The sequence below is a fragment of the Hoplias malabaricus genome, chromosome 11 (genome assembly GCF_029633855.1).
Source record: "Hoplias malabaricus isolate fHopMal1 chromosome 11, fHopMal1.hap1, whole genome shotgun sequence".
NCBI lineage: Eukaryota > Metazoa > Chordata > Actinopteri > Characiformes > Erythrinidae > Hoplias > Hoplias malabaricus.
In genome coordinates this window covers 37,648,819-37,663,086 of record NC_089810.1, presented here as the reverse complement: position 1 = coordinate 37,663,086, position 14,268 = coordinate 37,648,819, and the positions used below count along the sequence as shown (strand labels likewise).

The 14,268-nt window shown below is 41.5% G+C and overlaps 1 protein-coding gene across 2 annotated transcripts in view; it reads right to left on the bottom strand.

Annotated features, from left to right (window-relative positions):
- Positions 1-10,554: 10,554 nt before the first annotated feature.
- Positions 10,555-14,268, bottom strand: part of pak1 (p21 protein (Cdc42/Rac)-activated kinase 1) — a 63,977-nt gene continuing 60,263 nt past the window's right edge. For both annotated transcript variants that reach the window (XM_066684598.1, XM_066684599.1), the window contains one exon: positions 10,555-11,944. In XM_066684598.1, the coding sequence (XP_066540695.1) occupies positions 11,858-11,944 (87 nt within the window). In that variant the 3' untranslated portion in view covers positions 10,555-11,857. The remainder of the gene's footprint in view (positions 11,945-14,268) is intronic.

Genomic DNA, 14,268 nt, shown 5'->3' with positions numbered 1-14,268 from the left:
CATAAAAGAGGTGTCTAAAACATTGGATATACTGCAGTAATTATATTAAATCCAAAACGTGTAACACTATAAAGACTATAACTATTAAATAAAAAATAATTTATGAGAGATTTGTTTAAAAATATGAATATAAATAACATGCTCAGTGTCAAACATCTGTAAGAGGAACAGACCCCACCCACCGCCACCCCCTCTTTAGCACTGAGCCGGTAGCAAGGAGACGGCAGACCACTGTTGACCCACTGAGGGCAAAGTTGAAGGTTCACTAGTGTTTTACACATCGTTTTCTGAGCGGACCGCTGCTGATTAAACAGAATTTTAGACAAAATGCCACATTTTAGCACTTTTCCACTCACAGTGCAATTTACATTTTTTCCTTCATTAAGTTATTTTGTTATTTTTTATAAATATAATTAGTAAATTATTATAATCCAGCACAGTGTCAACATTTTTAATCATTTAATCATTGTATATCAGGTTTATACTCAGTATTATATCTCTCATAGTTGTTGGTAATATTTGTATTAGTGTGTTTTCCAGAATAAAAGTCTCTGTGAATGTAAAATCAGTTTGAGGAGATAATAAATGAGTTATATCCTGTACAGGACAGTAATCTGAGTGGTCCAGCAGTGGGCTACAGTCAGTGGTGTGTCAGCTTTTTTATGCCAGTGGACTGATATATGCTCCCTGTCTGGGTCAGTACCTGAGTCCATCAAAGCCCAAGCTTTCCCATAGAGTTACTACAGCAAACATGGACAAAAATCAACACACTGCTTTCCATTAAAACATGTTAAATGTGTCATTTCACAAGCAGGACCTTGACAAAATGAGCAGACCGGTAAGAACATTAGGAACAGAGTTCAGAAGAACAGACAGGTCACCCTTTCTGACAAGTCAGTCATTCATAGAGTGTCATTTACTGCTTCATCTCTCTCTCTTTCTCTCTCTCTCTCTCTCTCCAAGTTCCATCTCTCATCTCCACTCTGTCATTAGCGCGCGCTATACACATTCTAAACAACTCCGAGTTCAAACATCAAACGAATAAACAAATAAAACAGCACCTTCTGCAGCACGTGCACATCCAGCGTCCGACGGTTCACAGCAGCACACGCGCAGAGGAGCAGGAGGAGTAGGAGGAGGAGGAGGATGATGATGCTCCGGTGATGAGGCTCGAACTCAGCTTCATCCTGCAGAGAGTTGCACGAGCCCAAAACCTGCGACGTCACGGGGAACCACGGGCAGGGGGAGGGGCTGCCGCAGTGTGTGTGTGCGTGTTTGTGTGTGTGTACTTGCCTTGAAACGAAAGGACATGAGATTCAAACTTGTAAAAACGAAAATAAGAGAATATTGTGCTTATGAAATCCAAGTTTCCGATTACGTATTACTACTTTATTACTCAGATATTTGATATGGAATTCAATGTAAGTCCTCGCAAGTATATTGAAACCAGAAATCGTGTGTGTGTGTTACGTCTCGTGCAGCAATTAGGATGCAGAGAGCGCGGCGCGTGCCAGCACGTATCGATCTCTGTTATGTAATAAAGTCTACACGAGAGACAGGTGTTTATGCACAAGAAGCTGTTCACGAGCCTCGTTACCATAACTACAGCATCAGCACGTAAACACAACATCATTACCACTACTAATTACAGTAACTGTGCAATCAACATGCAACCACAACGTACGTCTATAATCACCATATAACTCTAGAACAATACATTTAAAATTATTACAATAGAAATATTACAACACTATAATATTAAAACAATAATATATGAAATATTTACTCTAAGGCACAACAGGTAGTGTTGCAGTCACACAGCTACAGGGTCCTGGAGGTTGTGGGTGTGAGTACCGCTCTGGGTGACTGGGCAGAGTTTGGTGTGTTCTCTCAGTGTCCGTGTGGGTTTCCTCCGGGCGACTGTCTGAGGAGTGTGGTGTTTTCTCCCTGTGTCTGCGTGGGTTTCCTGCGGGTGACTGTCTGAGGAGTGTGGTGTGTTCTCTCTGTGTCTGCGTGGGTTTCCTCCGGGTGACTGTCTGTGAAGAGTGTGGTGTGTTCTCTCTGTGTCTGTGTGGGTTTCCTGTGGGTGACTGTCTGTGAGGAGTGTGGTGTGTTCTCCCTGTGTCTGTGTGGGTTTCCTCCGGGTGACTGTCTGTGAGGAGTGTGGTGTGTTCTCCCTGTGTCTGTGTGGGTTTCCTCCGGGTGCTCCGATGTCCTCCCACAGTCCAAAAACACATGTTGGTAGCAACCCCTTCAGGGTGTGTTCCCACCTTGTGCTCAGTGATTCTGGGTAGGTTCCAGACCCACCGCAGCCCTGAACTGGATAAGCGCTTACAGACAACGAATAAATGACTTTACTCTAACACTATAAATATATCAATCTAATATCTTTATATACATTCATTAATATTCATTAACTCTAACATCATTACTGTATAACTGTATTAAGTAGGATGCAGTGGCTTTGATAGTAGGAGCTGTTTGCCCGCTGAGGGACATGGAAGTAACAGGAGAAAACCATTTGGAAGTCGGTGGACGTCCTACTGCTCCACCACCAGGAGATGTTCTGGGATTTAAGCAGCAAAATTTTGGTGACTGATGGTACCTGGCTGATGACCTTTTAGCTGACCTTTGGACAAGAGTGGGTGAGCAACAGGAAGCAATGCCACAGCATTTCAACACCCACCTGCACTCAAAGCTAATTACAGTTCATTAAGTGGTAATTATGCATGGTACTCCCTCTTGATTGACACTAACAAACGGTGATGCAAAAGCTAATTTATAAACACTGTAGTCCACAAATCACTTGACAGCACAGCTGCTTTTGCTGCCTTGATCTGGTTCTCTAGCACGCTGACATTCACGGTCACTATATTGAATCTTACAATAAAACAGACCTTTGAAAATATCAAAAATGATTCCCATGATGCTCAGTAACCCAACAGCGTGTGTTTACCTTTACCTTGATTCAATTCCAATCGGCTTAATGAGCTTGTAAAGCCTGAGGTGTTTTTGAAATGTAGAGTCCCTCCATCAAGCTTAAATACTGCCCCTTTAAACTTAATCAAACACCAATTTATATAATCCACCTCTCTGTCTTTACCCTGAAGTCAAGTGCTTTGGTTAAACAACTCTAGTGGCCTTTGACCAGTCCTCTGTGACCACTTCTGTTAAAGCTCACATTGTGATAGTGGATTGTGTAAAATAAGCTTTAGAGTTTTTGTTTGTTATGTCTCTGATCACGCAGTAGTCTCTATCTGAATAAAGGACGTTACAGACGATTTTTGCTGAATAATTTAGTAGTTCAAATGCAAACAAACACGTTCTGAGAGTTTCAATGTGAAATGGTCCATTGTAGACCATTGTCCAATGTACAGTGTCAGAATTGTTCATTCATTAATTATCTGTAACCTTTATCCAGTTCGGGGTTGCGGTGGGTCCCGCAAGGCGGGAATACACACTGGAGGGGGCGCCGGTCCTTCACAGGGCAACACACACACTCACACATTCACTCACACACATACGGACACATTTGAGTTGCCAATCCACCAACCAACGTGTGTTTTTGGACTGTGGGAGGAAACCCGGACAGACACAGGGAGAACACACCACACTCCTCACAGACAGTCACCCGGAGGAAACCCATGCAGACACAGGGAGAACACACAACACTTCTCACAGACAGTCACCCATAGGAAACCCACGCAGACACAGGGAGAACACACCTCACTCCTCACAGACAGTCACCCAGAGGAAACCCACGCAGACACAGGGAGAACACACCACACTCCTCACAGACAGTCACCCGGAGGAAACCCACGCAGACACAGGGAGAACACACCTCACTCCTCACAGACAGTCACCCGGAGGAAACCCACGCAGACACAGGGAGAACACACCACACTCCTCACAGACAGTCACCCGGAGGAAACCCACGCAGACACAGGGAGACCACACCACACTCCTCACAGACAGTCACCCGGAGGAAACCCACGCAGACACAGGGAGAACACACTTCACTCCTCACAGACAGTCACCCGGAGGAAACCCACGCAGACACAGGGAGAACACACCAAACTCCTCACAGACAGTCACCCAGAGGAAACCCACACAGACACAGGGAGAACACACCACACTCCTCACAGACAGTCACCCAGAGGAAACCCATGCAGACACAGGGAGAACACACCACACTCCTCACAGACAGAGGAGTGAGGTCAGAAAAGCAGGAAATTAAATAGAAAGCTCTTATGAGGCTATATGTGATTAATAAACAACTAATAATAATACATTTGATTTCAAAAGGTATGTTGAGGAACAGAAGTCAACATTTCGGACACATAGTGTATGTACAGCCCCCTCCAGGGTGTGTTCCCGCTTTACACCTAATGATTCCAAGTAGGCTCTGGACCCACAGTAACAGTTACAGATAATGAATGAATGAAAGAAAAGTGTATGTACATTTACCAGATGCTTCCAGTATCACAGCTTTTAGTGGATAATCCCTATACTATAGGATTAAATATTTGTTATTTAGATATTATCTAAACGAGACATGGATATTGCTTAATATGTGCACAGTTTTACCATTCCTGGGCAAATTAGGTTTTATGGAAATAACCTCCACACATTTTAACACACAGTTAATAACATACTGGGGGCAAATTATAAAGAGAGCTGTGGAAAAGCACGATTCTATTGTTCTACTTAATTATCGTAGTCAGATAAAGATAAATGCAGAACAATATCTTTTGTTTATTTATTCCCTGTAAAGGAACAACACATGACTGTGTAAGAAATCTACGCACTTCATCTCTGCTGCAGATTCTTATGTAAGCTCTCTCTTTCTGTGTGTGTGTGTGTGTAGAGGAGGAAAAGGCACATAATTGATTATGCTGCACACACACACACACACACACGTACGTACCAACAAATCAAACAGGAGAACTGCACCTGAAGGTAACCCAGGGCAACGGTGACATCACAGCATCCAACACCAGGACAAAGACCTGCAACTTAAATAATTACATTGGGTCAAACAGACCTACACTTATGACATTAATACAGCACACGTTACATTTCATATTAATGAGTATTAATCTTTACGCTAATCAGCCACAACATTAAAACCATCTTGGGGTTTTACGCATCAAATTTATCAGCTCCAATTGTCAAATAGGTACATTTTGTAGTTTACAGGTACAGACTATTGTCCATCTGTTGTTCTGCATAGTTCACATATGTAATCAACACCAATGTATTATCACCTATATATACTACACCTATGTATAATACATTCATATACTCCAACATAACATAAAAACTAGTTTCTACTGTCTCTTCCTCTGATTACTAATCCTGTAAAGCTGCTTAGCGACTTCAGCTATGAAAGGCATCTACAAGTACATTCTGATTGATAGTTTGATCGATTGATCTGCCTCCTCCCTTTCTTCAGAAGTGTTTTGGTGCCCTTTTTTCTTTTTAATGTGCTCATGTTCCAGCATAATTTATTCGTAATTAATGACCAAACACACACAGGTTAAAATCATGAACAAAATCAAGACCAGTTACACCTCACACAAATGCACACACACACACACAAGCAGCGTTAAAGACCCAGTGCTGCAGACTTTCACTGCATCCACTTTCTCTCCCTCTGTTCTACAGTATTTCCCTGAACTGGAAGTGATGCAGTGGGCTCTGCGCCAGCCCTCTCTCCACCTTATCACTCTCCCTTGCTCTCCCCCTCCCACCCCCACCACCACCACCACCCGGGTCGATTTGGCTGCTGTCATTCGTCCTTGTAAGTACGTCACACTGGACCAATCTCCATTAGTGTGTGTGTGTATGAGAGAGAGAGAGAGAGCTGAAAATGCTCATCACTGCAGCTTCAGTGGTGTGAGAGAGCCTGGAGAAATCCACAGGAAGTTGATTATAAAAGACACTGGGTGTAGAAGTGCTCGGTGTAAGGCATTTGTGAGCAATGAGCCAATACACACAATGCTAACATTCATTCATTCATTCATTCATTATCTGTAACCCTTATCCAGTTCAGGGTCGCGGTGGGTCCAGAGCCTACATGGAATCATTGGGTGCAAGGCCGGAATACACCCTGGAGCGGGCGCCAGTCCTTCACAGGGCAAAACACACTCGCACATTCACTCACACACTCACACCTACGGACACTTTTGAGTCACCAATCCACCTACCAACGTGTGTTTTTGGACTGTGGGAGGAAACCGGAGCACAATGCTAACAGCTAACTAAATGGTGTGCTTTAATAAAATTGAGGACATTCATTTTAAAGGTGTCTTCATTTTTACCATCAAAAATTATTATACAAAAAATACAGAATCGCCACAGAAAAATGAGAACAATCATGAGATGAAAAGTCATGAATTAGTCGGTTTATGGGTCCCCTAAATGGGGCAATCTTGTTTAAAACAAGTTTAGTACAGAATCTCTGACACATCCAGGCCACTAGGTGTCAACATAATGTTTAACATGAAACATATAATAACATGAATAACATATAATATAACATGAAAAAGAATCGTGGAAGTAAATGGCTGATTGCTCTTTGAGACACAGTAATCTTACTCTGACTTGAAACTCACAAATAATAGAAGTCAGTGGTCAGTGGTGTAGTGCAGTCAGGGACTTGTGGTATTTATTAGCGACACATGGTGGTGGCACTGGTGACTGTGTTGTTTACAGAGTTGAAAAAGTAAGCAATGTGCTGCGTTACATAACAGAATTAGTCTAGACCCAGCTCTCTGATTCATACTGTGTTTCCCAGCACTGCTCAACTCTTCAAATCCCTTTGCTACCCTCGAGACTGAGGAGTCGGAAAGCTCAGATAACCGGCTTAATTACTGAAAAATAAAATCTCATTTTACTGCAGGAAACGGATGAGCACCCAAACGCTAAACGGCATCACTATACACCCATAAAGCATAACATTAAAGCCCCCTCGTTTGTATAATAACTGCCCATTTTATCAGCGCCACTGAAAATATAGGTGCTCTTCGTAGTTCCTCAATTACAAACTGTGGTCAGTTTGTTCTCGGGTCAGCAGTGAGGTTGAGTGGTTAAGACCTCCAGTAGGACTGCTGTGTCTGATCCACTCGTACCAGCTCAACACACACTAATTTGATTGACTGCTATTTAGCTAAAGATGGAAAACTTCCATGAAACTCTCCTTTAAAATGTACTGTGAATCACCTGTAAGTATTTTCTGTAGTGCAAAGTTTGTTACTGAAAGCCTGGCTTTTCCCTCACACTAATCTCACACAAAGAAACAGCAGCACTGACTGATTTGCCTTGGGAGCCTTTAATCCCAAACATGTGCCATGCCATAACACTGCACTGTTCAATCTCCACAACACATGAGCTGTTACTTTTTTTTAAGGACAAAATGGTTAAAATAATTGTAGAAAGGCAATTTCAGTGTTATTCATAGACTTCTGTAGTCAATGTCCTGCCTGTGTAAGGAAATCTGGGGTAAATATTATATAATTCAGTTGTATATTTCTATTTTTGTTGTCTTTATCTAGTAGATAGGCTTTATCTTTATCACCTTTAGTAGAAAGGTGTTCAAACATTTGGACATACAGTATATGTTTTATTCAGTGGCAGATGCTGGTGTTTCAATGAGGGGAAGCTCAATTTTGGCCTACATCAAAAAATGTGTGGGTTTATTTATACGTAAATTCTACCCTCAGTTCCTTTTCAAGAAAATGATCTGTGACCCTGTCGTACCAACAAGGCGTCTTTTCCAGGGACTTGACTAGTGTCCTCTCAATGGCCAGCAGAGATAGGCTGCTTAAACGGCCTTGGCCCATGTGAAGTGTGTCCGCCTGTGCTCCCACGGATCTTTACACCAAAGGATCGCTGATTCGCTCATTTTGCTGTCAATCAAAAAGGGATACAGCCTCAGACAGATCATCCAATCATCATGCAGAAGCTGAGCGTCCGGGCCAGCCGAGGCCAGCCCACTGCCCCCCAGACCCCCAGAGACGCTGAGCGTCCGATGGGCGGGACAAAGCCCAGCATTTATCCAATGACTTGTCTCGTTTCGCTGCACTTCGCTATTGCGTCCACGCTGTTTAAAGCACTGTGAAGCTGCGGGAATGATTGAGAGGAAAGCCGCGTCTTTACCAGTGATGAGAAGCTGATTCTGAACAAAAGTTGAGTGCGTTGTAGTGCATATTTATTCAATGACATGTACACACAACAGAATATATGTTTGATCACTTATTTTTTGACATTTTAGGGGAAGCTAAGCTTCCCTTGCAGTTTTAGAGCAATCGCCTCTGGATTTATTTATTTTATTTATTTATTTATTTTTTGTTTATTTTGCCCTGTGAGACACACTCGGTTTTCAGGACTGTGTGAACAGGTCAAATCAAACCTAGTCAAATCAGATCTGTGTCGTATTCATACGTGGTCTTGAATAACTCTACAATCCGTGGGAATTCCACATGAATGTGAACAGTCAGCTTGGGTTTCATATGTCTTTTTGATGTTATCAGCCATGCAGGCTGTGTCTCGAATGGTTCCGTGATTCCTACACATGTGGGTGGTGAAAATATGACTTCTGCACTAAAACAACACCCTGAATGTTAGAAAATAGGATCAGTGTAGGTCATCGCTGAATATAAACGAGTAGTACTTGGGTGTAGCAGCCGTTATACAAACCGGATTCCAAAAAAGTTGGGACACTAAACAAATTGTGAATAAAAACTGAATGCAATGATGTGGAGATGGCAAATGAATGAATGATGGCAGATGAATATTTTATTCGTAATAGAACATAGACGACAGATCAAAAGTTTAATCTCAGTAAATGTAACATTTTAAAGGAAAAATATGTTGATTCAAAATTTTACAGCGTCAACAAATCTCAAAAAAGTTGGGACAAATTGAAATAAGGCTGGAAAAAGGAAATTGAGCATATAACGCTGGAAGACCAATTAACACTAATTAGGTCAATTGACAACATGATTGTGTATAAAAAGAGCTTCTCAGAGTGTCAGTGTCTCTCTGAAGCCAAGATGGTAAGAGGATCACCAATTCCACCATTGTTGCGCAGAAAGATAGTGCAGCGATACCAGAATGGTGTTACCCAGCGTAAAATAGCAAAGACTTTTAAGTCATCATCATCAACCGTGCATAACATCATCAAAAGATTCAGAGAATCTGGAACAATTGCTGTGCGTAAGGGTCAAGGTCGTAAAACTCTGCTGGATGCTCGTGATCTCCGGGCCCTTAAACGTCACTGCACCTCAAACAGGAACGCCACTGTCAAGGAAATAACAGAATGGGCTCAGGAATACTTCCAGAAAGCATTGTCAGTGAACACAATCCACCGTGCCATCCGCCGTCGCCAGCTGAAACTCTACAGTGCAAAGAGGAAGCCATTTCTAAGCAAGCTCCACAAGCTCAGACGTTTGCTCTGGGCCAGGGGTCTTTTAAAATGGAGTGTGGCAAAATGGAAGACTGTTCTGTGGTCAGATGAGTCACGATTTGAAGTTCTTTATGGAACACTTGGACACCATGTCATCCGGACCAGAGAGGACAAGGATAACCCAAGCTGTTATCGACGCTCCGTTCAGAAGCCTGCATCACTGATGGTATGGGGCTGCATGAGTGCTTGTGGCATGGGCAGCTTGCATGTCTTGAAAGGCACCATTAATGCAGAGAACTATGTTCAGGTTCTAGAACAACATATGCTCCCATCTAGACGTCATCTCTTTCAGGGAAGACCCTGCATTTTTCAACAAGATAATGCCAGACCACATTCTGCAGCAATCACAACATCATGGCTACGTAGGAGAAGGATCCAGGTACTGAAATGGCAGCCTGCAGTCCAGATCTTTCACCTCTAGAGAACATTTGGTGCATCATAAAGAGGAAGGTGCGACAAAGAAGGCCCAAGACGATTGAACAGTTCGAGGCCTGTATTAGACATGAATGGGAGAGCATTCCTATTTCTAAACTTGAGAAACTGGTCTCCTCTGTCCCCAGACGTCTGAGTGTTGTAAGAAGAAGGGGGGGATGCCACACAGTGGTAAAAAATGGCCTTGTCCCAACTTTTTAGGGATTTGTTGACGCCATGAAATTTTGAAACAACATATTTTTCCCTTAAAATGATACATTCTCTCAGTTTAAACGTTTGATCTGTGATTTGTGTTCTATTCTGAATAAAATCTTAGATGTTGGCGCCTCCACATCATTGCATTCAGTTTTTATTCACAATTTGTTTAGTGTCCCAACTTTTTTGGAACCCGGTTTGTAGATAAGAACCTATGTCCTACGCTACACAGGGTTTAGGACAGAACCTCAAACACATCAATGTGTGCATGAAAGCAGTTTCAGAGACAGATTGGTTCACATTACAGAGAGATACACATCACTTACATTAATGAATGTAAACCTGGACAAATCTGATCTGAGCAACAATTCAGAATCGATTAAAGAGGTTTGTGACGTGAACATAGTGATGTCTTTACTTTGGTAAATAAATTTCAGTATCGCAAAATGACCACCATGACTCAGATAATAAACAGGAGAATCATTTTGCACATTTTATTTCCTCTTCAGATAAGAATTCTCAATTAAACAAAATGCCTTACAAACAAAGTTTATGGCTCAAAAACACAGTGAGAGCTAGACGTCTGGTTACAAAGACTTTGTCCCAAGCTAATGCCTTCTAGCCTTTTTTAACCTTCATAAAGTCGCCCTCCCTCTGTGTTACAGTTTAAGGCCAAAGGGTACGTCAACGCTACATTAAAATAAAATAAAAAAAACCTTAAAACCTTGTTTTCAAAGCTTCTGTTTCTCGTTTAAACATCATCGACAATAACGCAAAGTTTATGACATCACACATTTTTGCTACAGAAAGACGGCAATGAATTCAGCTGTGTTTTTTTTTGTCTTTTCTGTCGTCGGTAAGAAATATACATCCTGGTATTTGAAGGGTGGAGGGATGGAAGAAGTCCAGCAGGTTTTGAAACAGTCTGACTGGGGATGCATCTGAACACTTCATGCGCAGGTGTCCAACTATATGTTCTCATCATGTGCCATTATTGTATTTTACATCATTCTCTTCAGTACCAGCAAAAATCCCAAGATAATCCCAAGTTCTGTCAGCAAACAGCAAATGTTGGGGCACCCCTGGATAACTTATAAAATAAAGACCGATAAAAGACTCAGTGTAAATGTGTTCTGTTTAGAGGCTGCGTTAACTTAGTTTTACTGTTTTCTAAAAAACAAAATCCCCAAAATCAGGTGACGACTAGTGCCCAAACTTTTGCACTGAAATGTACTTTCATTCACATAGTCACAGACACAAAACAAAAGTGTAAAAATTAAAATGGAGGGGAAAGAAATCATCCATGGGTCATGAGAATGTACAGACTGACAGACAATCAGATGCGCAAAATACAGACAAACAAAAGTGTGCTCAAAAAAGAATGATAAAAAAACTAAAAAAAAATAAAAAAAACAATCAAAAATAGTCTGAATCAGTAATGCAGACTGGCTGCTTTGTTCCGGTTTTAGACAAATATACAGAGGTCCGCCACAGCCTCCAGTGGATTCTTTCTTTTCTTCATTTTTTTCGGTCTCAGTCTCTTTGGTGACCACAGGGTGGAGTCACCTTTGCCCCAGAACCCCAACAGTAGAAGCAGAAGTAGTGGAGCGAAATCTAAAGGCTCCGCCCACTGAAGCCCCCTTCCAGCCTGGATGGAGTAGAGAGGAGGTGGGGGGCAGTGAGGTTGGGGTGGTGTGGGGGGCAGTGAGGTTGGGGTGGGGTGGGGGGCAGTTTAAAGATGGACAGAGTCCAGGTCGCTTGTTAGCGATTGTTTTTAGTCGCCTCTTTAGCCGCCAATATCAGTGGCGTCAGACTGGACAGAGGCTTGGCCACTTTGAGGAACTGATGCTGAGGAGAGGAAAACAAAGGAGGCATCACATCACACACACGTCCTAATACACTCTTCACAGTTACGCTGAGACTTCAGAGACTTTTATTATACATGTTACACCACCTTTAAAGGCTAAGCAGCAGCTCTATGAAAGTGTCAAACAAATAAATACAGTGGAATTTGAGTTCCTAACTTGTGTTTATTGATAGTCAGAAATCATATTTCTTACTAATTCAAGGAATAAGGTTTAAAAGACCGTTGCCCCCCCCCCCCCCCCCGGTGTTGGGGAAACTCTAATAGGCGTCTTGCCTGTGACGTAGATGGTGGACAACAACTCTAGAAGCTGCACTTAATTTAATGCAAAATGACGAAGAGGTGTGTTGTTTTTGGCTGCAATCATTCAATGTACAGTGGGACATCTGTGCACAAATGGCCCAAAGATCCCAAAATATCCAGAAAATGGACTAAATTTGTCAACTTTAAACGGGCACTTTGGAAAGGACCCTCCGCTCACTCCGTTATCTGTAGCTCATTTCACTGGCGCTTTTCCAACAATATGGGCATGTAAGGACACCAACGAAAGGTGTTCAAGAGCCTCTGTAACATGGAGGTAAACAGGGTAAGGACACTCACTTCGCCTGTTTTAGTTGGTGTTAGTTAACGTTAGCTTGACTCGCTAAACTCGGTGTCTCAGATTATACTCGGCTACGTAGCTGCATTACGGAGGTTTATAGTGTCGGATGAATTCGAGTTCGACTTCGATCACATTTACAAGAATAACGGTACCTCTACATTTGAGTTTAGCTTATTGCTAGGCTATTGTCATGAATAATGTTGGTTATTTAGCTAGATACTGTCATAACAGTCAGTCATAAGGGTGTTTTACCGCGGCGTTGTTCAGCTGTTGTCCACCAGTGACGTCACGGTCGCGTTCAAGAATTTCCGTAGCGAGCTCGGGTTTTTCCGTCAGTTTAATAAAATTGTCAGTTTTAAAGCAAATTAAGCTGCTATTTTCATTTTAATTCATACTTATATCTGTCAGGAACTAAAATAATATGAAATATTCATGGAGGTCCATTAAGTGGTGCTAATCTAGACTGTTATACAACAATTAATATTCAGTGAAGTATATTAATCTCAAACAAAAATAAATATACTAATCATTATAAGGAGTAAATATTTTTTAATTTTATAAATAAAATCACTTTTTAAATTCGTTTTTTATTAATATATTTAATTTTATGATAAAGTATCCCACTTTTAATCCTATTTTTAGCTACTGCAGTTTCCACCCACAATGATTCCCAGGAGGAATGTGAAGCTCTAATAATTACTGTATTATTAGACTAATAGGTGCATTGAGTTGTGAGTTATGGAAGAAGGATGGTCCACTTTTCCAACCACAGTAAGACCAATAGTTCTTTCTTATACTCCCAGCCTCAGGAACACATTTAAATTAATTTCTGATTTGTCAAAGGCACTCATGTAAACTCTCAATGACAATTAGTGTGGTACTAATAGTAGAAACTAGCAAGCCACGTTTAAATACACTACATAGGCTTTTAAGCAAAAGTACATTAAATACACCCTTCATTTAAATCTGGGAATAATCTCTGAGCTAATACAGAAGGGATTTTTGGCATTTCCAGCTGGAGGCTTGTTCCATCTTAACCGTCCAAGAAAAAGTTGCTACATTTCCTGCACAGTAGAGTCTCTTTTTTTCGTGACAGTAACAGCCCCATAACATTTAGTTTGTTTATTCAAGGTCCATATTTGCCTCTCTTTATTTGTTAATTCTGTTCATTTTTGACTCAGACAGGTTATACAACTTTAATCTGAGATACACTCTGTTCTCTCTGCTCTCCAGCTTTCTAGAGAAATCAGATCCCACTCGTTTCCAGCAAGACTGTCCAGACTTTTCTAAATCAGAGGTGTGTGGGAGTGAGAGAGCAGAAAGAGAAGAAAAATATGGACACAGCATCGACGCTTTAAAAAGCTGATAGAGAACAGATGAATGTAATATTTTCTCAAACATTTTGTCCACTTGAACAGACTAATACTGTCAATATCATTATCTAACATATCTCCACAAATCCAGCTCCTTCAAATCTGTACACGAGGGTTTATTAAGCTATATTTACATGTAAAATGGATCAGCAAGAGCTACGGAGGACCTGGAACCTTCTGTGATTTCCCATTATGAAGTTCTCTGTATCAACATAATCAGCTAATCCTGTAGGTTACTGTATAATGGTTCTAGGAAGTAACATTTTCTGAGCACGTATAGGCCTAAGGAAAAACATCGGCTCGGTTTGGTCTTTACTATTGTTGCAAATGCTAT